The sequence below is a fragment of the Cheilinus undulatus genome, linkage group 19 (genome assembly GCF_018320785.1).
Source record: "Cheilinus undulatus linkage group 19, ASM1832078v1, whole genome shotgun sequence".
Lineage (NCBI taxonomy): Eukaryota > Metazoa > Chordata > Actinopteri > Labriformes > Labridae > Cheilinus > Cheilinus undulatus.
The window spans coordinates 19,667,665-19,693,507 of record NC_054883.1 but is presented as its reverse complement, the minus strand read 5'-3'; the positions used below and the strand labels follow the sequence as shown (position 1 = coordinate 19,693,507).

Sequence of the window (25,843 nt, the reverse complement as noted above, 5' to 3'; positions counted from 1 at the left end):
GTCGACAACGACAAGAAGTGACACAGTTTATCAAAAGATAAAGAACATTTGAACCATATTTGTTGCATCTTACTTGTTTTTCCTCTTGAAGCTAGCCGTTGTGCCTTCCCATTGACGCTATTAAAGCTTTTGAGTCTCTAAGCTGTTAATGTAATACCTTACTTAAAAATTCCAAACATTTGCTATTCATTAATCCATTGAGTCTTTTCGTTGTATCAGAAAGGTGCTTATTGTTCCTTGGTTGAGAAACTTAAAGGATGAAGATAGGCCTTGTTTTTCCTATCTGCTGTAATTATTATCTAATTTATTGGGGTTACCGTTGTTTATTTTCATTTCTATTTTAATAACTTTAAAAAGAGAGTATGAGACATAGTTTCTTTATTCAAAGATATTTATTCATGGCATTTTAATAAACATCTTCTAAAAATACCTCATAATCTCAGTCGCATTTATTGGTCCAACATTTTTTCTTATATATTCTGTGTAAACATCACCTGAAATCATAGAATTAATTCACAAACATTAGAAAAGTGGCAACGTAAATTATGCATAGAAATCCTTGGGCACAGTCTGGTTTATAAGGATGTAAATATCAAGTTAAATTAATTTCATGAAACTCTAAAGATAGAATGATAAAATAGCTGATGCTAAAACTCACTAAAAATCTGTGTGATAAAAATGATAAAACCTCATCTTTTCTTTGTGAGAATTTTCTAAATCTTTGGTTATTAGCCTGTAAACATTCACGACCCTGAAACTGTGTTGCCTAATGTCACAGAGGCACTACAGAGCTGTGATGATTGTGCTTTAGTACCATGCAAGGCTGTGAGAGAATAGAGGTAGAAACATGTGCTTCTCTTGATGACAAGTCTAACAATTTCTTAGAAATCTAACTTTCATGTTCAAAGCAAACGTCAGCACCAGTCCCTAGGTGCTTGCAGCTTTCATGTCTAGAAGTGTGGTAGATTTTAAAAATCACTGACTGTGTTTACAGAGAAAAAAATGTTTGTCTTGTTTTTCTTGAACTGAATTCATAACAAATAAAAATTCCAGTTTTTACTGAACCCGTATTTTATCTACTTGTCAGTGTAAATAAACTTAGCCAGTGACTCTGATTGCACCCTAATGATCTTCATCTTTTGTCATCACTACCTCCCTGTTTCTGGGGTTTTTAACTGTGCACTCTGTCCTCCAGAGCCTTCAGCTCAGCCTCCACCTGAGCAGGTAGATCAGCTCCAACCTGCTGAGAGAAGTAAGCTCTTAACTCCTTTGTCTCCTTCTGCCAGAAAGCTGCAGGCACATCAAACAGAGCGCCCATATCCACTTTACTGCCTAGACCTGTAGTGTCAATGGCGCCATCTTCTGGCAGCCAGCCAATAATGCTCTTCTTGGCTGCTTCATCCTCCCGCTCCCTGCTGCAGCGTTTGAAGATCCACTCTAGTACACGGGCATTTTCGCCGAAGCCGGGCCAAAGGAAGGCGCCGGTCGTGTCCTTTCTGAACCAGTTCACATGGAAGATCTTGGGCAGTTGAGTCGGGGCCTTCCGGCTCTCCATGCTCAGCCAGTGAGCGAGGTAGTCACCAAAGTTGTAACCAAAGAATGGCCGCATAGCAAAGGGGTCATGCATAATGACCTTTCCTGAGGAGAAATAAAACATCATCAGAGGTAGAAACTGCTACATTTGAAATCAGACTTTTGCATCTGATTTTTCGATGTCTGTCCCAGCCCGGCCTGGATGACAGAAGGGAAGCCTGGCTAGTCGGCCCAGGAACTATTTCAAATTTAGTCTTCGTCATTGGACTAAAATGTTCTTTGGTCTTAATCATATTTATAACATTTTAAACCTTTACAATTTTAGTGTGCTTTCACACCTAACCTGTTTTGATGACCTGTTCTGATTGAAACTAACTTGAGTTGAGTTTGTTTGCAGCATTAGTTTGATTTGTTGTGAAAGCTAACCATCAAAATCTGGTGCAAACCACTTGTAAAGGTGGGTCTCAGTCCACCTTCATTTGCACGCTGATGCGATGCGTTTGTAACCTTGCAAAGCAGATGGATTCACCCGTTTTCGTGTTTCTCACTGGTGAATCCATCTTGCAAAGCTCCCATCTGAACAGACTGGGCCCTGGGGGAAGTGACAGGGCCAATCAGCATTAGAGGAGTATTAGACAGTACTTCTGGCCACAGCAGAGTTGTAATGAAGGCAAGCAGTGACAAGAGGCAATTATAGCAGAAGAGATAAGCGTGGATGCTGCTATAGCATCAGTTTTATCAGAACTTGACATTTCTTTGTTAAAAGAAGATTAAAGAACAGCATTTTCAATGCAAAAACAACAAAAGTAATGTACTGACATGTCTACAGTCGCCATGGTTCACGTTGTACAGTTCTCTATGGAGTTTACTCCTCAGTAGCAGTGTACACCTACAACATCACGTGTTTTGTTGCTCTGATTGGCCCCTAAAGATGTGACAGACAGAACGTTCATCCAATCACCCAAGTATTTTTTTAAAGGCTCTGCCCTTTCCAAAACACCGTCTATGGGAGGTTTTCCAGATGGATGTCTGAAACAAATCCATCTGGCGTGTCAGGTTAGTGCATTTGCGGTGAGAACACAAATCGACCTTGAGCCGACCCAATTCAGGAAACGGTGACATTTTTTGGATTAAACCAGCTACTGTGGCCAGAGAAATATGTGTTAAAATCTAAAGACAGGTATGAAGGAGCTTCAGAAACAATCATACCAGTTTTGTTTTAACTTTCTCTCATAAGACTGCTGTCATTTGTTGTGTGTAATTTGGAGTGGCTATCATTCTGTTTGTGTGACAACCCACACAGTGTGTGCTTGGCTCTCCTCAGTGTTCCCCTCCACACAACAAGATTTCTGATTATAATTATTTAACATGGTTAAAATTTCTAATTTAATGGGACTATGTCTACAGAGTACTTGTGAATGCCTGTACGTGTATTTTTCTACTACACACGTCTAATTAGCAAGTTTTGACTTTTTATGGGAACATTAAACAAAGAGGTATTCCTGTATAGGCATCAAATCTTTTGTACGTATTAAGATCACTACCTGTGTACAGAAAAAGTCCTCTTTCAGTCCAGTCTTCACAAATTTCATAGCGCCTTTGAGGTGAATTACTTTATTTGGCAGAGTCACTGGCATTTGTGTTAGTTCAGCCAATTCTATTTTGTTTTATTCCTTTACTTTTATGATTCTAAAATAAAGCTTAAACATAATAATCAACTATAATGCTTAGTGTTCTAATGTCATCACTGGTACTTTTAGTGTGACATCATGGCTGATAGTCTGCAAGAAGTACAGCTAGTTCAATCTTCCTTATACCTTATCTTAAGATCAATTTCATTGTCAAAGGATTAACAAGTGATTGCAAAATATCTTTTTAAGACAGTCAATAGAAAAATACAAGTGCACCTTAAAGTATTTTTGCAGATTTGTGAACAAATGTAAAAGAATAAAGGTGATGTAAGTGAGGTTGTACCTTTATGCTCAGCAGCTGCCGTGGCTTCAGACCTCATGGCTGCTCCAACAAAGACCCCATGCTGCCAGTTGAAGGACTCATAGACCAAGGGAACCCCTAAAAACAGGAATTTTTATTAAGTCAGTGCACTCTTGCTGTGTGTCTATATGTTTTGGAAAAGTTGTTTGACTTCCTGTGTTGATATTAACTCATGATTGTACTCACAACGACTCAAAGATTTAATATGTTACAAACAAGACAGCACAAATAATGTGAGGCAGGGAGTTGTTACTGTGCTAGTTTATCATACACTATGTTTAAAAATGCATCCGCAGGGATTCATGCAACTTTTGGGGATTTGGATATCAAATGCAGTTCTTAGCAGGGAGAGACCAGGTCAATAATTGGCCTGTGTGCTCTACTTTGGTCCCACTACGAGATCTATCTTCCCCTCTGGCTTAATTTTCCCTCTCCACAGGCTCACCAAATCTCCTGCATACAACACAGTCTGATCGGCTTAGATATTGCGAGTATTTACCAGTAAACACTTAAGCCTGGGCACCACTGACACAGTAAGGGTATGGCATCACATCCTGTTTTTTCCACTGCTGCTGTGTTGCTCTGTGCAGTTTTTTCACGCAGATGGACCGTAGGCTAAATTGTTCATTTTTCTTAATGTTTTGATCATGCAATTTTACTTTTGCCACAGTAAGTACATTTTGTTTGTCATAATAAATGCATATCAGTTCCAAATATTGCTCATCGGTCTCATGAACTACTAATAATCCATATCGGTAATCAAGATCTGTTGACCACTAATCCTAATTGCTTTGTGTGGGGGCACATCAACACATATTGAAGACTTACCAATCCAATCTGTATGCCTTCATCCAGACTGGACTAGTAATAAAGATGTAATGTGTACTAGCATGCATTAATAACTTTGTTTAAATTCTACTCCTAAATTTCAGGCTGTCAATTTAAGTTTTGGTTACAGCGTACCAAGGCTGTAATATTATTGGATTGTATTCCGCGTAGCAGTGGAAGGAGACTTTGTAATACAGAATAATTTGGCCAAGGGGCAGCATATAAATAGAAAATAAAATAGGACCTACACCACAGGTACTGGTAGAGGTAAAGGAGAAGTGATCATCTATGGTGACTACAAATGTTAGCTCTAAAAGATGAGAATAAAACAAGCTAAGTGCACCGCCCTGTTAATTTACATGATCTGAGGTAGTCTTCCACAAAACGAAAAGCATGGCTTTATTCATGTTCACCCAGCCTTGATCTAAGTGAGGGGAATTTAGGATCTTTATAGTGATCCAGGTCATTTGGCTCATTTCACTAATAAGAGTTCATCCAGGTCCCTTCATTGGTACTGATATGACTTTTTATGTCAGTGAATAAACAAAAAAAGAAACAGTGTCTCAAACGTTCCTATCAATCACATAAAAGAGCTAGCTTCTAGAACTGGCTCATCCATGAACAACTCATTGCTACAGCTTGAACTGAGCTGTTATTTAAATCTATCCAGTACCTTAAAGGATGCATTTACTGAATAGTAAATCTCAGTGTCCTTTAAAAGCATTTTAGGACAAAATGAGGGAGAAAAGCTGTTAAAGAGGCATCACTAGACTCTTAACTCAAAGCTAATTCACTTGCATTTGGCTTCACTGCACACAGCATTCAGGGGAACCTTGCCTGAGCTGTGGAAAAGATGTATGGACTCCTCAATTCAAGATGACAGGTGACAAATGAGGCTGGACAATGTTTTTTTTTGGTTTTGCTGTTTAAGCTTTGGTAAGCCTGCGAGCCGGGGGATTGAAGTATGGGCTGTTGTTTGCATAAAAGGCAGTCAAAGAGAGATCCAATGCCAGGTTGTCACTGAAGACATTGTTAATTCAAAGAGTGAATGCATGCACTAAAGTGCAGTCAGAAATATCAGTTTAGCCACAGCACCAACCTTCCGGCCTCCTGCCACCGAAAATGATGGCATCAATGGGAACTCCCTCCTCACTCTCCCACTGAGGGTCGATGATGGGACACTGAGCCGCCGGAGCACAGAAGCGGGAATTGGGGTGGGCACAAGGAGTTGAGCTTCCTATGAACAAAGGAAACAAAATATAAACATCCAAACATCGAGGTTCAGACTCAGTCTGATCTTTAGAGGCAGTTTTAGCTTCATCAACCAATAATATGAGGAAAAATGATCATCAGCAACCTCTTTTCCATGATGTTGAGACTGTGACAAAACAGAAATAGATCTTTGATGATAAAAACTCTGATTTACAGAATGATACTTTTCATTACAGAATCAAGATGGTCTGAAAGAGAGAGCATGAGCTGTTAGACCAGTTGAGTCTGTTGCTCTTCTGTGCATGCCTGGGGTAATATTTGCATTGAATCCAGCTTTGGTTCAATAAACTGAGCTACAGCTGCCAGTGGCATCCAGATACATGACTAAAGCATCATACAGTCAAACTACTACAAGTTAAAGTCCTTCATTTAAGATATGTCAGTATTTATCATTTTTAAATCAACTGATGAAAATAATGCACATTTTAGTGGACAGGGAACCTTTTCATTTCCATTACTGCAGTATCATATGTTAGTATTATAATGAGCAAAGTCTGAAATGTTCAAAAAAATTTACAGATATTTCTGAAGGAAAGCATAAAGGTGCTGCACATTTCCAGATTCTATATAAAGATGCAACATGGTGCATACATTTTGCAGGTGACGTTTCATTCATGTATCCTGTACATACTGTCAACCAGAGATTACAATAGATAACATGTCCAAAAGTGTTTTTTTTTTTACTTTTTTTAAAACCAGGATGTGCAGATGGCAGACAGAGAAAGAAAAAAGTCAAGCACTTTAACATCCCTCCTATTACTGTATGAGAGAGTGAGACGTTTAATGTTACAAAATGAAGTCATTTGTCAACATAAGATGAAAGGACCTGAATGTCAAGCACTCTAATGACCCATAGGTGTCAGAACTTTGTTGAGAATGTTCTGTGCAGCCTCTACAATTTCTTTCCGAGAAGATAAAGCAGCAGAAATAAACACACAGAACACACAATTACCACCCTAAAATACTGAAATGCTGATTCGCATGTGATTAGTATTGCCTGTGGACGTCTGTGTGAGCTGAAATAGTCAGTAATTTGCCCTAAAATTTTTAGCCTGCAACTTACAGACATGGTAGAATTGCACAAGATTAAAAAAACACAGACATCCCGTATGATTATTACAAACTACCAGAGGTCCCTAGGTAAATTTATTCTTGTGCGAATAGGGCTTTATTTTCAAAGTTTTACATGGGTCCCATGTATTAGTCCATCTTGTTTGAAAAAATATGGTTTTTATCTCTGTTTTGTAATTTAAAATCTGTTTAATTTCTTTTTTTGAAATTGCATAACTTAGAACAGAGGTGTCCAAACTTTATCTGATGAGGGATATATATATATATACATATATAAATAGAAATATATAAGGGAGGTGGAGCCACTACATATACCTCACCTTCAGGAAATTAAAGTTAGTGAAACCAATCTAACATAAGTAAGTGCCTAAATGTCTAGTTCACAGCTGACAAGGCAAGAAGCCAGGCATTTTCAGGATTTTGGGGAGGCCAATCAGATTTCGGGGGTACTATTTGTTGCCGTAATCCATCAGGGAGTTATAAATCAAGAAATCACAATTACTTTGGTTGTCAATTTTTCACCATTCACAGTGTTGTCTCAGTTTAGTAAAAAAATGTTTGTTAAGGTGTTTGTTTACAGAATTAGAATGGTAGCACCGCCCTGTGGTAGTATTTGCTGTGGGTCAATCAAAAGTGGACTGTGGGGCATATTTGGACCCCTGGCCATAGTTTGGACACCCCTGCCTTAGGACATGGGTGAAAATTAACTGCTGTGCTAATTACATTTACATGGATATGTATTGTGGATATTCTGATGAATGTGGTATGTCCTAATTGAATAAATACATGAAGTATTTATAATGCATTCATGTATTTTACTCCAATATTAATTTTACAATTTGGCTAATGAAATTAAAATAGAGTTTAAAAGAAATTATTTGACTTAAAGAAATGACTTAAATAAAACAATGTTTTATTGACTAAAACTGGACTAAAATGTTTGTCAGTTTTCTTCATCTAAATCTGAAATACAACTACAAAGGGTAAAAATGCCTCAAATGTGACTAAATCTTCCAATAATTTTCATCTAAAGACTAAAACTAAGAATAAATCTAAACAGCTGCCAAAACTTTTCATTGACTGCACTGCTTTGAAAAACCTCTAGCTGGCATCAAAAACACTGATTTTACATCTCAAAAATTAATCATAAAGAACAAGTCTGTTATCAGAGACATAATCATTATACTTTTGTTTTTTTAAATAACCAGTGCTTGTGTGTAAATTTTATCTTAATCCTCATGTATGCTCATTCTTTAGAGTTAAAAATCTTGGCAGACCAGCCTGATGTTACCTTGCTTCCAGGTCTTGCCGTGCCAGTCTGTGAGTGTGACCCCAGCTGCTGGTGGGTCGAGTCCCTCCCACCACACTCCTCCATCGCTGGTCTCTCCAACATTTGTGAACATAGTGTTTTTGGCGATGGTGGCCATTGCGTAGGGGTTGGTCTTGTCTGAGGTGCCGGGAGCCACGCCGAAAAAGCCGTTCTCGGGGTTGATGGCTCTCAGCTTTCCTGCAGAGACAGATTCATCATGAAGACATTAGGACACTCCCTCTGGGGTAGCAGAAATGTTCTGTTTGACCAAACGTATCCTTCATCTCACCTTGGCTGTCAAACTTCATCCATGCAATGTCATCCCCGACACACTCCACCTTCCAGCCTGGCAGAGCTGGTTTCATCATGGCTAAGTTGGTTTTACCACAGGCGCTGGGGAAGGCAGCTGCTACGTAACGTTTCACACCCTGAGGATTAGTGATACCCAGGATCTAAAAAGAAGAGCCGTGGATACAAATGTTTGAAGGACTTCCCCATTCTGACGCTTGGATTAGATATTTGCATTAATGAACAGCTAAAGAGGTGTACCTAATGATTTGGTCAGTGAGTGTATACATTAATCACCGTCCATTTGGGGCAGTATGAATTTACACTCACCAGCATGTGTTCAGCCAACCAGCCCTCATCCTTTGCGATGCGGGAGGCGATGCGGAGAGCGAAGCACTTCTTCCCCAGGAGAGAGTTTCCTCCATAGCCGCTGCCGAAGGACATGATCTGCCTCATGTCTGGCAGGTGAGAGATCAGCACCTTTTCTGGGTTACATGGCCACGCGTTCACCAGGGGGGCTAGAGAGGCGACAGACCGAACATAAAAATCCAGATTTATACTTTCATTTCTGGTTATTTTGTTTAATAAGCCAAACAACACAATTTAAATCCAACATTTTTAAATGAAAGGGAGCAGAAAGAAGAAAAACCAAATATAACCTGGCCCTTCTTCACAAATCAATAAAGTATATATTTATAACACATTTAAAACCATTTTTATCCAGGAATATTTATTTATCATTGTTATTTTGTATTCAGAGTCTTAATTTGTATTCAGTCCTTTTACCACCCAATTCCAAAAAAGTTGGGGCGCTGTGGAAAATTTTTAATAAAATAGAATGCAATGATTCATAAATCTAATAAACACATAATTTATTCACAGCAGAGTATAATCAACATGTCAGATGTTAAAACTGAGAAATTTTACCATTACATGAAAAATATTAGCTTATTTTGAATTTGATGGCAGCAACGCATCTCAAAAACGTAGGGACAGGGCAACAAAAGGCTGGAAAAGAAAGTGCTGATAATGAAAACACCTGGAGGAGCATTTTCCAATAAATCAGGTTAACTGGAAACAGGTCAGTTACAGGATGAGTGTAAAAGAGCCTTTTAGAGAGGCAGAGTCTCTCCAAAGTGAAAATGGGCAGAGGTTCACCAATCTGCAAAAACTGCATCTAAAAGTTGTAAGTTGTATTATCTAAATATTCAGAGAATTTGAACAAATCTTTGTATGTAAAGGAGAAGGCTGAAGGTCAATATTGGAGGCTGGTGGTCTTGGGGCTCTCAGGCAGCCCTGCATTAAAAACAGGCATGATTCTGTACCTGAAATCACTGCATGGGCTCAGGAACACTTCCAGAAATCATTGTCTGTCAACACAGTTGGCTGTGCCATCTACAATGCAAGTTATAGCTGTATCATGCAAAGAGGGAGTCATATGTGAACACAATCCAGTGGTCTCTGGGCCTGAGCTCATCTAAAATGGATTGACGCAAAATGGAAAACTGTTCTGTGGTCAGATGAGTCAAAATGTTTAATTCTTTTTGAAACCATGGATGCTGTGTCCTGTGGACCAAGGAAGAAAAGGACCATCAAGCTTGTTATCAGTGCCCTAAAGCCTGCATCTCTGAGAGTACGGGGTTGCTTTAGTGCCTATGGCATGGGCAGCTTACACGTCTGGAAAAGAACTACCACTGCTGAAAAGTAAATGGAGGCTTTAGAGCAACATACTGTATGCTCCCAGCCAGACAATGTCTCTTCCAGGAAAGGCCTTGACTATTTCAGTAAGACAATGCTAACTACATACCGCATCCATCACAGCAGCATGGCTTCACAGGAGAGGAGTCTGGGTGCTGAACTAGCCTGCTTGTGGTTCAGACCATTCCCCAATAGAAAACATAATAAAAGGAAAAATCAATCAAAGAAGACCCAGGACTGTTGAGAGCAGCTAGAATCCTACATCAGACAAGAATGGGACAATATTCCTCTCCCAGAACTCCAGCAACTGGTCTCCACACTTCCCAAATGTTTAAAGAAAAGTGGATTCAAACTAATGATAAACATGGCCTTTTTGTTTATTAACTGTTGTGAATTAAATATTGGTTTATGAGATTTGAAAATCACTGCATTCTGTCTTTATTCACAATTTACACAGCCCCCCCAACTTTTTTGGAACTAGAGCTGTATTTTAGCCATAATACTTTGGTTAATTTCTCAAAACAAAACTACAATGTTAGTGCTGAACTGCTGGACATTTAAAATGTATAATATTTTTTCATAGTGCTTATAATCTGTCAACACAAACAGTTTGTAAAGAGAGCATTTAAAGCATGTTAATATTTTCTCTTATTATATCTTAAATAAAATAAAGTATTGATTATCCATTAATATGAGTGTTGTCCAGATATAGTAATTTTACAATGTAGGTAATTAGAATGAATTTAAAGATAATAAATGCTTTGCCTTAAAGTAAAGACTGAAATATAAGGGCTTTTTAGTGACTAAAATGGTAAAGAGTGGCTAAAATGAAACTAAAATGAAAAGACATTTCAAAGCAAACACTAGGAATAAAGCTTAACTGAAAATATTTGCAAACATTAACACTTCTTTAGAGTTGGAAAGGAATGATGGAGTAAATAATGTAGGAGATGAGGAAAGAGCCAGAGCTGACAGAGAGGTTTGGTTTGATGAGTAAGAAAAGTATGAAGAACACTGGCGTAAATCCAGGCTAGACGGAGGATTTGTGATTTGTAAATACTGCAGTCAGACAAGCTGTCTCAGGTTGTGGATTCTGTACCCTTCAGCGGTAAAGGCCTTCCCAAAGTGTGCTGACAGCGGACAAACTCTGTTCCATCAGCCAGTTTATTCAAGACAGGAGTGCCCATGCGAGTCATGATCCCCATACTGGCCACGACATACGGCGAGTCGGTTACCTTGAAGGAAAGAAAACATTGTTTACACTCATTTACAGTGTTAATAATAGCAATGACGGAAGTCTAATACAGTCCTGTATCAGCTCTAATTACACTTGTTTACATAAGCATGGTGTTGTACAGTGGAGTTGAGCATGATGATTGCTTTATTTCATTTTTATGAGGCTCTAGAGCATACAGAAGCAGAGTCATTACCTGGACACCGTATTTAGACAGAGTTGATCCAACAGGACCCATACTGAAGGGAATCACATACATGGTGCGACCTGCAGAAACAAAAACATATAAATAACAGAGAATTTTCCACTAAAGCCAACATTATCTCACTGTTAAAATGTTAAAAGAAGCACAGCTGAAAGTAAGCCAGTATACCGAGCAGCACTAACTCTGATAGCATTAGTGCATGTTAAAAGCAAAGTGTCCCCATATTAGGTCACTCTAAGTCCTGTTTTGGTTCTGAATCATCCGTACTGGACGAAGCCAAGCCATCTTTCACTACTGCTAGTTAACGTGAACACATGCATGCCCGAGCATCTTCCAGCAGCCGCAGCACGGAGCACCTTATGACACCCAGAGTCAAATTCCCTCAACAACAAAAGGGGAAAGAGCAGCAACTGTACAGAAATGTGCTGCTTAAAAATAGTTTCTTTAAAGAAAGATGAGCACAACTCACAGAACAGATCATATTCACTTTTCATATAGAGTAACATATTCATGAGTTAACCCCTTAGGATTCCAGGTGAAAAGAGTCCATAGCTCCTACCCAGGTATATGGAAATTAAAGGGGACATATTTTACCCTTTAAGAAAAGTTTATATTTCAGCACATGGCTGTGAAGTCTGGTGCTGAAAAAACACTCCAGTATTTGATTTTTGCATGTCTAAAAAAAAACCCTCTGTTTCAGCTCTGCTCACATACGAAAGTGGCCTGAATCCGATTCGAAACGGTCAGATTCAATTTGACTTGCACTGTTGACACTGTCAGAAAATATGTATTATGTCTTATGACCTGACAGCCAGATCAACTTATATCCATTGCATGAATATATTTGACATTCATCTGGCTGCCATAGAAAATGTTTGGGAGGGGCAGGACTTTTCAGAAGATCTTCAGAAGGTGATTGGAGGAACGTTCTGTCTCTCACATTCATGACGGGCCAACCAGAGCAGAGCTCAGAGACGTAGCACTGAGCAACGTCTTCCCCCCTCCCCTCCAGCTTTTCTTTTATTGCATCTGATTGGTTAAAGTTGTACACACCACAGCCCTTATGCAGAAAGGTGATGAGGAAATATCCTCCGTTTACTCTGTGCTCTTTTGTGCAGGCCAAGACAAGCTTTTGGTGTGGCTCGCTGTTCTGGTTTTGAAAAAGAAATGTAGCCCTGTTCTGAGTAAACTGCTGCGTTTGTGACAGCTACATCCAAGCTAACAGCTACCACTGCAGCAGCCCTGGATTTAACAGACAAGCTGACCATAATGATTGCGAATCCATGCCGAAACAGACCAAGAGTAGAGTGGAAAAACCCCTTCTGTCACAGAAAGCTTCCAGTGTTGCTCTCCGCATGTGTTTTAATAAAGACATGTTGTCCAGTTCAGACAAAACCGCTATCGAGGCTAAGTTCGAGCTAATCACTCCACAAGCAGGCTTTCTGTACAACCACTCACAACAACTAACCCTTTCCCCGTAGCTATCACATAGTCATGCAAGAGCAAAAACATTTTTTCTGTTGTGGAAAGCTGCCAGTGTTGCTCTCTGCGCTTGTTTTAATAAAGAAATGTTGTCCAGTTCTGACAAAAGTACAGCTGTGGCCTAGTCCAAGCTAATCACTCCACTAGCAGCCATTGTATCCAAGCATTCACACAAGTACCCCTTTCCCCCTTAACTATCACAAACTCATGCCGATGCAGGTCAGCAGAAGATCAAAAACATCTTTCCCAACATGAAAAGCTTTTAGGGTTGTGTTTATTCTTTATGTCACACAGAAACGTGGTCCAAGTCTAGTAAAACAGACGCAATGCTAAAGCCATATGTGAGTTATTTACAGCAGTTCAGGCAGCCATTACCGACGGCTTTCAATACAACTAAACCGGACTCTGTGTGGTATGACTCTGAAATCAGCATCACTCTCTCAGTCAGATACATACAGACCCATCTGCCAGAAAACATTTTTTTTTTCCTGTCTGAATCTGCATTGATAAACAGAGGCCTGTAGACGACTGTAGCTGGGAGGATTTAGCTGAAAAACTCAACTGAACCAAAGCATGGAGCCTTAGCTAGTTCAGGTTCAAATCTGAAAACATTAGAATAGAAATTCAGGATCTTACACCTGTTTTTATGAGGAGAGGAAAGGTCAAGGAGTTCAAAACTGGAGACTCCAAAAAGAATTGCGGTTGGCATTATAACATTGCAAACATTGCAACATTACAAACATTTGCAACATTGCAAATAAACGTGTGGAAAAATACTTCATTACAGCAAATACAGTGGACTATTCAGCACACTGCACTTCCAACTGACTTCCTGTTTGGATACAGATACAGGCCTGCTTTTATTTTGAAAGAAAAAAGGAACTATGGGTACATGAAAGATAGTGACATTAACTTATCCATGCAAAAAGGAGCATGTTGTGTATTGAAAAGGAATAAGCATGTGTCTACTGACAACAGGGGCAATTCACCTGCCATGCAGCCGGGGAAACGCTCCTCTCTGGCTTTCTGCCAGTCAGACTCGCTCATCCAGCTGCCCAGCTGACTCTTTGTGCCTCCAGCAGGGATGGGGATAGTGTCCCTCTGGTTTTTAGTCACAATCACAGTCTTACTTTCCACCCGAGCAACGTCTTTGGGGTCTGTTCGTGCCAACCAACTAAGAAAGAGAGCAGAACTCAGCATGATAAAGAAAAAAACCTCAGAAAATAAGACAATAGCCATCACTGAAAAAGTTAAAAGTTCTCATACTTACCAGTTCTCATACTTGGGAAGCCTCTTGACCATCCCTTCCTTCTCCAGACCGGCCAGGATGTTGGCTGTTTCCTCTGGTGTCCCCGTCACAACGTGCACATTAGCAGGTTTACACTCATCCACCGCTCCCTTCACAAAGTCAGCCACAGCCGGGGGTAGTGAAGGGATGGAGGCCAGGGACCGGATCCCAATGCTTGTTCCGACACCCCCATGTCTGAAAGAGAGCACGCAGTTGAGAGGTGCTTTATTTCCCCTTTAACAAGATGGCTGAAGAGGTTTAAACAGCAATGACTGGATGAAAGTGACATGTATTATGCAGATGAACAAAAGCAAACACTGGACTTCTCTCTATATCACAAGCAGCTCAGACACAGACACAGCTGTCTTTGTTTGCCCAGAGGATTGCATTTTGACACTGTACAACTAAAGCGATATGTTTTAAGGTCCAGCAGGCAGTTTACATTTTATAGACAGTTATGCTGACTGCAGCTAAATATTTTTATTTATAAAGTTTATTTGATAGGGACAATGCAAATTACATAGTAAAACTTCAGCCTGTTACAAACAAGCTAAAAGTAACTGATGTTTCACATCTAGAGGTTATAGCTATTGCTAGTTTCCATCTCCTGTCCCTAGTTAGGCTTTTAGAAAATAAAATGAAAGAAGGTTAAAGTAAAGATTTACATAAAAATTGCATAAAGACAGTTGCAACTGATTAAAAGAGCAAAGTTAAAAGACAAAATAGTAAAATTTTACGTCATAGTTACATAAAATTACAGCAAAACATAGAGTGGGCTATTTAAAAGTGCTTACATCTCTGTTTTTTTTTGAGCCACTCTTTAACATTTTTGTTAAAAGTCTTTGTGTCTTGTGTCAGTTTCATATCAGCTGGTAGTGCATTCCACATTTGAGAGCCTCGCATAGAAAAAGCTGACTGCCCCAGGGAGGTCTTACAGTGGGCAATTTTACAGTTACCACTGGCTGAGCCCCTGGTGGTTCTACCACCAGTTTGCCTTTTAAAAAGGTTACATAACATTTCTGGCGCTGAATTTTGTAAACACTTAAAAACCAGTTTCAAACAGGAAAATTTTATAAAATTATCAAAGCTAAGCAAATTATACTGCTTTAATATGTGACAGTGGTGCCACCTCCTGGGTTTTTTAGCCATTATTTTTAATGTTTGGTTATACAAAGATGAAACAGGCTTAATCACGGTCAAGGAGGCTGCAATGCAAATGCAAACTAACTTCACTCATGTCTTAAACCGATGACCCCATTCCTCTCCCATACAATAATAAGTCCTGTTTGACCTGCTGTGCAAGGTTCTTCTCTAACAGGAATACTGCTGACTCAGCAGTCGCCTAGTCTTTTCTTTATCAGTGGTTACCAAATGGCATGCCATGGCACACTGGTGTGCCTCAAGTTGAGTCTAGGTGTGTCTTTGGAATCTGTACAACCACAAATGATAACAATTAGAGAAACTTAACACATGTTAAAGAGGTGTTTTGGATATGAATAGGATGTACCTTAAGGTTTTGGCTTGATCTTCGGAGTGCCTTTGGCAAAAAAGTTTAAAAACCACTGATCAACAATACACCATGCTAAATTAGCCTATATTTTTGTGACTGTGTTAAAAAGACACCTGTGCCTGGAAGGTCCAGCCTCTGGCTAATCAGTATTCCTGGAAAAAATTACACCATTAAGACAAAAGAACACTCCAAGCAACTCAGAGAAAAGGTTACGGAAAAGTATAAGTAAGGAGATGGATACCAAAACACTTCCAAGAGTTTAGTTAAATCCATCATCAAGAAATGGAAGGAATATGGCACATGTGTCAATCTGTCTAGATCAGGCCATCCTCACAAATTGAGCAAGTGTGCAAAAAGGAGACAAGTGATGGAGGCCACCAAGACTACTATGACAACTCTGAAGGAGTCACAAGCTTCAGCAGCTAAGATGGGAGAGACTCTGCATACAACAGCTGTTGGCCGGGTTCTTCACCAGTCAAAGCTTTATGGGAGAGTGGCAAAGAGAAAGACACTGTTGAAGAAAACCCAGATTAAATCTGGACTAGAGTTTGTACAAAGGCCAGTGGGAGACTCTATGGTCGAGTGGAAGAAAGTTCTTTGGTCTGATGGTATCAAAATGGAGCCTTTTGGCCATCGGACAAGACACTATACATCACCAAAAATGTTCCGTCCTCACTTTGAAGCATGGTGGTGGCAGCATCATGCTGTGGGGATGCCTCTTGGAAAATCCCGGAGAACAATCTTGGACATTCCCTAACAGAACTACAGCTTGGGGGAAGATTTATTGTCTAGCAAGACAATGACCTAAAGCATACAGCGAAAGCTACACAGAAATGGTTTAAAAACAACAAGGGGAAAGTTCTGGAGTGGCCAAGTCAAAGCCCAGACCTCAATCCAGTACAGAATTTGTGGCTGGAATGGAAAAGAGAAGTTCATGTCTGATTTTCCTGTTTTGTAAAGAAGAACAGGGTGAAACTGTAGTGTCCAGATGTGCAAGCCTGATTAAACCATATTTGTTTTCTCTTTGACATCCTTTTGACCACCCCAGTCTCTCACTGTGAGTCTGGTTCTGCTCCAGCCTTCTCATCACTATTGCTCTCTCTGTAAGTAAATTCGATTGGTTCAGCTAACAAGAGAATAAATAACATAAAAAAAAGAATCTGCTTTAAATTCAAGTCTTTTCAAACATGCTGAAAGCTCAGAGTGGAAGAGCAGGAAGAGGCACATGCTCTTTGTGGCAGCAATGAGAGGCATGTGGGGGGCTTGTCTTTTTGTTCGTTAGAGGCATGATATTCAAACAACAAAAGTCACTGAGAGGACTGATGAAACACAAGCCTGTGTGAAATAATAGTGAAGTAGAGCATTTGTGTGTGTCTATGAGGGTGTGGAGTGGTATTGTTTTTGTCTATAGACAGTCAGTACGTGTACAAGCACGGTTAAGCCAAGCAAAGGATGTTCAGCGCAAAATATGGAATATAAGCAGCCCAGTACTGGGTCATAGTCTGGTTACCAACGGGTAACGTTTCTGTGCAGCTGTGTCACTATCCTCACCTGTTTTACTGTAAGGAGCTCACACATCCACTAACAATAATGTTGGACAGACACACAGCTTGTCAGTCACTCTGCTCTCCTAGCTTGCGACTTGTCTTGAACTGAGGAGTGTTTTTGATACATGTGGTTTAATTTCTTAACATCATTTGCTTTAAATGCAGGATTATGACCTAACGAGGCAGAAAAGTGGTCAAAAAGTGGCACAAACCCCTGACCTAACAAGGCAGTACCATTTTACTCCATTCTTCTTTGCAAAACTACTCAAGCTCTGCCAGGGTCCATGGGGTGAATATCCAGCCAGAAATTCTCTATTGAATTAAGGTCTGAGCTTTTACACTGCCACTCCAGAACATTCCGTTTGTTCTTTTTTAAACTGTTTTTATGTAACTTTTGCTGTTTGCTTCAGCTCAATATTTTGCTGGAATATAAGCCTCCTCCAAAGCTGTAGTTCTCTTGCAGACTGAATTAGATTGTCCTCCAAGATTTTCCTTGCTAAGCTTTCCATGGCCGGCTTATGAGAAGCATCCCCACAGCATGATGCTGCCACCACCGCTACACAGTGGGGATGACAGTGTTTGTGGTGATGTGTAGTGTTTAGTCTTGTCTGATGTCCAGAAATCCCCATTTTGGTCTCATCAGACCAAACAACTTTTTAAAGGTTTATTTTGGGCATTTTGGTGCCTTTATTTGACAGAGGAGCAGTGGATAGAGTTGGAAACAGGGATGAGAGCGGGGGAAAGATATGCGGTAAAGGGCCTCAGGCCAGATTTTAACCCGGGCCTTCCGCGTACACGGGGTGCGCCTTAACCATTTGGCCACCTGCGCCCTTATAACTTTCCCCTTTTGACTGTAGAATTTCACACATGCCTTTTGGTGAACTGTAGTGAAGATTTAATGTGTGCTTTCTTCAGCAGTGGCTTTCTTTTTATGACCTAACAAGGAAGAAAAGCGGTAAAAAAGTGGCGCAAACCCCTGCTGGTCTGGTCTATGTAGTTACTGAAAGGGATACTTGATGTTCTTTACAATGAAAAGGCAAGAAATGTGTTAAATTGTATTTAAATTGGACGAAGTTGGGATGCACGGAAACCATCACGTGTCGACGTATGAGTGGTACGTTTATCTCCAGGCTCCAGTTATCTTGCATTTAAAAAGTCTAGTTTGGTAAGTCTAATACAACACTGAGAACCTACACAGATAATATAAAACTGAGAGTGTTTAAACCCAGATGACCCTCTAGTAAAACTCAGTGTTCATGATCCAGTATCCTTAAGTGAGACTGAGAGATGCTAAAAACATCAGAGTCTTTAAAACAAGCTCTAACCTTAAATTGACCCTCTAAAGTGGAAATCTGGTGTCTTCATTTGACTATGAACACCAGTCACGCTTTACTACTTAGTTTATTCAAAGACAGCAGTAGAGTGTGAGCACGTGGCTCTCAGCTCACTACATCATGAATGCCATTACACACACACAGACACACATACACATCTCAGTTACAGAAAAGGAGAGTAGCCCAGTGCAAGCCTTAGGGATCAACCTCCTTTTTGAAAATGAATTTTACATGTCTGTAGTTTACCCAGGGATGTATCTAAATCCAATCTGGACTGAACCCAGTGATACCCTTAAATACAGGAAGTGAACTTAAGAATCCTTTCTGATTCACCTATGCATAATGGTCTAACACTGCAAGGCTTTAAGAGTAGCTGAAGGGAAAGTTTATGTTAACCTTAAAACATTTTTATCTGCTTTATTAGATGACCCGATTTCCTTTAGGCTGAACTTTTTCTCAACAAAATAAAAGAATTAGTCCTACCTATGCTTCCAATGACTGACCCATCATGCCAATAATTACTATAACGATCAGGGTGATGTTTTATATTTTCTCCAGTGTGACCAAAATTAGGAGAAGAACTGCTCTGAACTTTAGAGAATGAAAAGAAGCATGTGACGGATTCCAGACAAAGACAGAAGCTTGCACCCAGAAGCTTTATTTGTCTTTCTTTATTTAAAAAGCTGCATTAAAAATTTCTTACAGAGCTCAACAGTTTGGTTCTGGAAGTAAAAACCTATTCCTTGTCACCATAGTGGATTTGCTCACTAGCCATAATGTCATAACAATCAGAGGTTGACTTATGGCGAGCTACCTGGTGGGTTATATTCCTGTAGAAGTTTTTATGAAATCCACCTTGCATGGTTTATTCATGATCTCTGGCAAATAAAAAAAGTACAGTAGCCATAATCCTTAAGTTTTACTGCAAAGTCTCTGTACTGTATCACTATACACAACCTATCATGTACTATAACAAATATAAATACTAACTAATACTAATAACCATAAATGTAGAAAGAAGGATTTATGGTTTAAAAGTTTGAAAAGCCATCATTAGCAATGACTCTCTCCACTCAGTTGGTCGGTTAGTTAGTTGATGAGCTCTCGTCTGACCTCAATCTCATTTGTCAGAGAATCACAGACAGAGATGGAGACAGTGGGAAATCCAGATAGAGAGGGAGACAAAGCAGTGATGCTGAACAATCACAGTCAGGTCAGGAATCGGGGCATATGCCGGTTCAGCACTTCACCGTGCCAACTTTGATCCTGCACTGCTCTGGCCATCGCCCCCGGTCGCCCCTGGCCTCTGGACTAGCCCACCATCCTCTACTGAAGACCTCTTAGATATCAAGCCTGACTGTTCAGGCGCTCAGTGTTGGAGCAGCAGGTCACAGATCCTGTTTAGCATCAGTGCAAGGACCTTGCCTGGCAGTGAGAGAAGTGTAAAACCCCTGTAGTTTCTACACTGATGACGCCTGTTCTCCATGAGAGTGTGTAACCACAGGAGGGAGGTTTCACTGCATTTCAGCCTGGATCCCAAATACACCAGGCCACCCAAAATACACCAGCCTTCAGCTTTTTCTCTACCTGTCAAGTCTCCTCGACAGTTGTCGGGTCACAGCTTACAGATGAACACACGCACTGTATCTGCTGCATCCACCTGGAGAACACGACTGGGAAGATCCATCCGATACAACTCCTCAGAGTAGCCAGACCATTGCTTCACAAAGCTTATGTATGCATGTACCAGGGAGGTATTCTTGCCATGCAAAATTGTGGCTAATATCTTCTTGAACCATGGTTGATTTTTGAATGTTTTGCTTCCATCGAGCGCGAATCTGACCAATCAAAATTCTGGCTGTTACCAACAATAGAAAAGTTTTAAGGCAGACAGAGGCCCAAAAACATCCTCCTCTCCAACACCACGTCTTTTGTCCATCCATTTTCTTCAGCTTATCTGGGGTCGGGTTGTGGTGGCAGCAGGCTAAGCAAGTCAACCCAGTAATCTCTCTCCCCAGCAACATTTTCCAACTTCTCCTGGGGGATTCCAAGGTGTTCCCAGGCCAGATGAGATATATAATCCCTCCAGCGAGTTCTGGGTCTACCTCAGGGTGTCCTTTCAGTTGGACGTACCTGGAAGACCTCCACAGGGAGGCAACCAGGAGGCCTCCTAATCAGATGCCCGGACCACCTCAAGTGGCTCCTTTTGACATGAAGGAGCAGCGGCTCTTCTTCGAGATCCTTCTGGAAGTCCGAGCTCCTCATCTTATCTCTAAAGCTGAGCCCAGCCACCCTCCTGGGAATCTCATTTTGATCGCTTGAACTTGCGATCTTGTTTTTTGCTGTCATTACCCAGAGTTCATAAGCTTAGGTGAGGGTAGGGACAAAGATCGACCACGGCGGTGCAGTTCAACGCCTGCAATACCGCAGATGCCGCACCAATCCGCCCATTGAACTCACGGTCCATTCTACCCTCACTCGTGAACAAGACCCTGTGGTTCTTGGACTCCTTCACTTTGGGCAGAGACCCTCCCATGATTTTGTCCCCTTTTTTAGATAAATATTTGTCTGTAGCAATGATAAATTGTTTTTACTTTTAATTGTGAATGCGCCAATCGCACAACTGGAGCTGTTCCCAATCTAACAGGACTTTGCTCTAAGCAGCAAATCACTGCTCTGGGTAAATAAGCTCCCTGAAATTATTCCTCTGACCAGTCTGTAATACAAACTCCCCCTCACAGCAAACCTCACGCATGCCCTTAATATAATTATTTATATGATTTAGTTTAGAGAAAAAATGTGACTATAGGGAAAGCCCAAATTGGACAACTTGAAAAGCTCTAACCTACACCATTTGTGCCACACTATACATGGTTCAGACCAATCAGCATCATTTTAGAAGAACAAGGCGGTAGCTACAGGTTGGGGTGGTTGTACTGAAAGCCTTCTGAGATTTTTTTGAGAGTCCTGCTCTTCCCAAACACTCTCTGGGAGCTTTCCCAGATGCATGAAAAATATATTCATACAATATATATATGAAACAGTCTATCCAGCATGTCAGGTTAAAAGTTCCAAGAAACACATCAACAACTCAACATAAATGTGCAGGAAGGTGCAGGAGTTCATATTGAATTGGGGCAGTGAGTGTCCTTAATCCGCAGTCTGTCACAGCCTCTACCCCCTGCTGCCTGCCAAATAAATGTTAAGTACCTTTAACATGTTATTAAAAAGCAGAAGCATTTATATCTGTTACAGACAGATGAAGAGCAGAGAGACAGCGGTCTCCTGGTCCCTGAAAGTTTTTCTTTACATCCTGACCTGTGGACTAATTTTCAGTTTATCCCAGTTAAGCTACTAAGACAGAATTTATTATTGGATATTCCACAGCATGGGTTGAAACAATATTTGCAATGTTTTATGAGTGTGAAAACTTAGTATTACAGTACCAGTACAAATAATGGTATCAGAATAGGTGCAACCCTGAAAATGGAGCTTAAAATTGATCACTGTCACTGTCTCATTTTATCAAGAGACATGCACCTCGTGCACTTTAATTGTTCAGCCCCACTTTATAGTCACAAGCATTAAAGCAGTGATTTGGGATTAAAATTAAAACTAGAAAAGCATTTCGAGAGTGCAGACCTCCGCCTATCCCTATCTTCCAATAGTGAAGAATCCTTTTAAAATTCCGGATCCAGGCGGTGATCTGGATCACTCCCAAAATCTAATCAGCTCTTCCTTATGCAATTTCTGACATTTCCTGAAAATTTCATCAAAATCCGTCCATAACTTTTTGAGTTATGTTACTAAAAAAACAAATTAACTAACTAACTAACTAACTAACCCTGCCGATCACATAACCTCCTTATTATCAAATGTCAAAGGAAGATGTGAAGGGGAACTTTACATCTGGAACCAGAGCTTCTGAAAATGTGGGTGTTCACGTTGGACTCTGATGACCTTTAGTCTCTGCCCCCCCTCCCCGCATTCATCCTCTCATGCCTTTGTTTCTGCTTTGCCATTCCTCACCCCATCCCCCAAATCTAAAAGGAAGAGCATTTCCTTTGACAAGTTTAGCACAGCTTCGCTCTGACATCTTCTCTGAGAATGAGTCTGCAGCACTAAAAAAGAGACTATCATTGTCTGTTTAAGGAAACAGATCTGTAAATAAACAGGATTGTCGATGAGATGATAAACCTCATATGGTGACCATTACACCGGGTTGCTTTTCCTCAAACACACCTCCAAATAAGCAAACCAATCCTGATACACCACAACTCGACACGCCTACATCCCCCTTCACATAGATCCTGGTCTGCCTCTTTGGGGCAGAGTCTACACACCAAGCAAAGGCAAGCCTATCACTTTTAACATGCACACGTGCTGCATTCATTATCCGTACAATTGGAACAGCAAGTACACACGGAGCATGCTCCAGGACGTTCAGGCAAACACAGGAGCCGTGACTCCAGCCGTTGACGGTCTTTCAAGCAGAAATACAAACAAGATGCACAGGCCTTCCTCACACTGACTAACTCACATGCCCCTAGCTATGTCACTCATTCACACACATGCATTTGTCCTAAAGACAGAAAGGAAAGCAAACACACAATGCCATGGAGTGCTCACATAGGCTGCAGGGTCCCTGTGTGATGTGGTCCCATCACAAAGCCTGGAGGGACATAAATGTTAAAGAGAAGGAGTGCGAAAAGATGGCCCTGGTTGGAAAAATTCACATAAATCAATGAAGTGTTTCAATCTATTGAGACATCAAGAAAAAATGTTAGTACGTCTCTGGGATCAAGTCTAACAAGTTCCAAGCAGGCGAACGAGAGAAAGAAAGAGTTTAAACAATGTAATTAGACTTTTACTGTGACTGTGCACCTAAAACAGGAATATGACTCAACTGGAAAATTAATACCTTTAGCAATGATGGACTGGAATATAAAGGTCTGATTCATCAGCAAATATTGGTTAATTCACTTTGTTTTATTCTAAATGTGGTCAGGGCTTGGTTTTGTTACCTGGAGGCCCCGGCAAAGACTAACACATGACCCCTCCCCATTTAGCTGAAAGCAATCATAGCAAATACACAAAATAATCTTAAAACATCTTTTTTCAGGTAACAAAGCAAAACAAGCACAAGACATACCCAAATGTGGTTGGCCATTTTGCAGTGTTTTCATGTCTCTAGTCCAGGTGCAACTTAAAAATAAATATTCTTCCATCCTATTGGTGCAATAGTCATTCTTCAGTAACAGACCATAAAGTTTATTCACTGCATGCCATTTTACAGCACAATAATCCACAAATTCATTCTTTTAGCATGTCTGTAGGGACCTAGCTAATGATAAACTGCTTAAAATGAAGACATTTTAGGTCTTTTTTAAGGGACTTGAGCCACCACAGGTGCTCCCATGTGGTGTTTTGGATAATCAAAATCCATTTTAATGCCTCTTAATTTACTCTTGGCCCCCTGTTTGGACTCATAACACATGTCTTAATCATTGAAAGTACTTTTATACCTCATATTTGATGCACACCTGTAGCTTGAAGTCCCTTGGGGCTTGAGGCCCCAGGTGATTGATGTCTAGTTGATGGTAATTAAATGGATGTGATCAGAAAGGATGTGCTTTTGTATTTAAGCCCATTTTACTTGTCTATTACTACTGTATTTACAGTTTTGTGATTGTATATGCAATTATTTTTCAAGTTCCAAGCACAGTATTTGGCGGATGATTTTATGTCTTAATCATTTTCAATACGAGAAAAAAAAAACATACAAAAACAGGACAATCAGGATTTTGCAAAAAAAATTAGAAAAATGTCATTTTGAATGAATATTTGCATAATGTGTAGATTATAACATCTCTGCTGCAAAAAAGAAGTATTAAACTGGCATTTTGACACACATTTCAGGATCGGAGAAATACTGCCTCTTCTGCAATTTGAAAATTGCAGCACGACATATTGCAGTTTAATCTAAATTTCAATTATTTGCACAACCCTAGTATATACCCAGTAGTTTTCAGTATACTCACTGGTGAATCCCCTCTCCCAGGATGGCAAAGGAAACAAAAATGTAATCTGAGCTCCCTAGTTCAACACAAACACTGCTGAGGAATACACGGTATTTAACTCACAATGAAGCAGTTGTGTAGTTCTATCAGCTAAGAGTGGAAGTTCTGCAAATAAGGCCTATTTAAATGGAAAATAAATATGCAAAATGGTCTTGTACGCCTTTGTTAATGATGCAAGATAGCAATTCTTTACTGTGTGGGCTGCTTAGAAATGTGGGGATAAATTAGGGGTATATTCACTGTCCAAGCACCACTATAAAATCTGGACCTTTGCTCCTCAGGGGAGTTCTGTCATATCCTACAACCCCTACTTGATATGGGCTTTATATAGCGTTTAATTGATTCTACGTTTTTATGTCGAACTCTGTAAAGAATCATGACTAATTCATTGCTTTAGCATCCTTTAATAATTGTTCTGTCCATTGCTTTGAAAAAAAATTAGGAATATTAGTTTAATTAATCCTAATGACAGCTATTTACGTATATCTGTCACTGAAATGGAATATAAAATCATATTTGCGCTATCCAATATTTATGTAACATTGTGGTCCCTGGCTGTGAGATTAAAATGAGTGTGGTCTCTTACTAAGTTGCCCACCCCTACTCGGTGAGCTAAAGCAGTGTTCCCCATGAATTTAAGTCGCCATTTAAACCATAAGAACATTGAAAAAGTCTTGATGACTTACCTTCGTATGACTCCTAGCAGCAGACAAGACATCTTGAGTACAAAAGGGGATCTAGTTCATAAAAATAAAACTTTTTAAATGCACATTAAGTTATCCGAAGAGTTAAGGTGAGGAGCAGTGGTCTAGAGCTGCTCTCTGCTCATATCAGTGCTCGGACAGGACCTTGCACTTTGCTCAACGTGTACATTCAAGCTTTGATGGGCCGCTTCACTGGATGCTGTCCTGCTGCTGCTGCGCGGCGAACATCAAAATTTCCTGGTCGTCATTAAACGCCTCACGGAGCTGCAGAGTAAAGTTAGACTTTCCCCCACAAGTCCAGGAGGAGGAGGAGGAGGAGGCGCTTTAAAGTTTAAATAACACAGAGTTTCTCTTCTTCTTCTTCGTGGCTCACGTCCATATTGTAGTGTTGCCTCTCCTCCACAACGACGGGCCCTCCGGTTCTGCCCCCCTCCCGGATGATGCAAGTTTCCCCGGTTCCTACACCAC

At 40.3% G+C, this 25,843-nt stretch overlaps 1 protein-coding gene across 1 annotated transcript; it reads right to left on the bottom strand.

Annotated features, from left to right (window-relative positions):
* Positions 1-380: 380 nt before the first annotated feature.
* pck2 (phosphoenolpyruvate carboxykinase 2 (mitochondrial)) lies at positions 381-25,843 on the bottom strand. Its single transcript, XM_041814739.1, has 11 exons — positions 25,358-25,843; positions 14,183-14,395; positions 13,902-14,086; positions 11,422-11,492; positions 11,091-11,226; positions 8,624-8,811; positions 8,295-8,457; positions 7,988-8,203; positions 5,453-5,590; positions 3,508-3,603; positions 381-1,638 (listed from the first exon to the last, which is right to left on the bottom strand). The coding sequence occupies exons 1-11, from the start codon at positions 25,387-25,389 to the stop codon at positions 1,172-1,174; spliced, it is 1,905 nt and encodes a 634-aa protein (XP_041670673.1). The 5' UTR covers positions 25,390-25,843; the 3' UTR covers positions 381-1,171.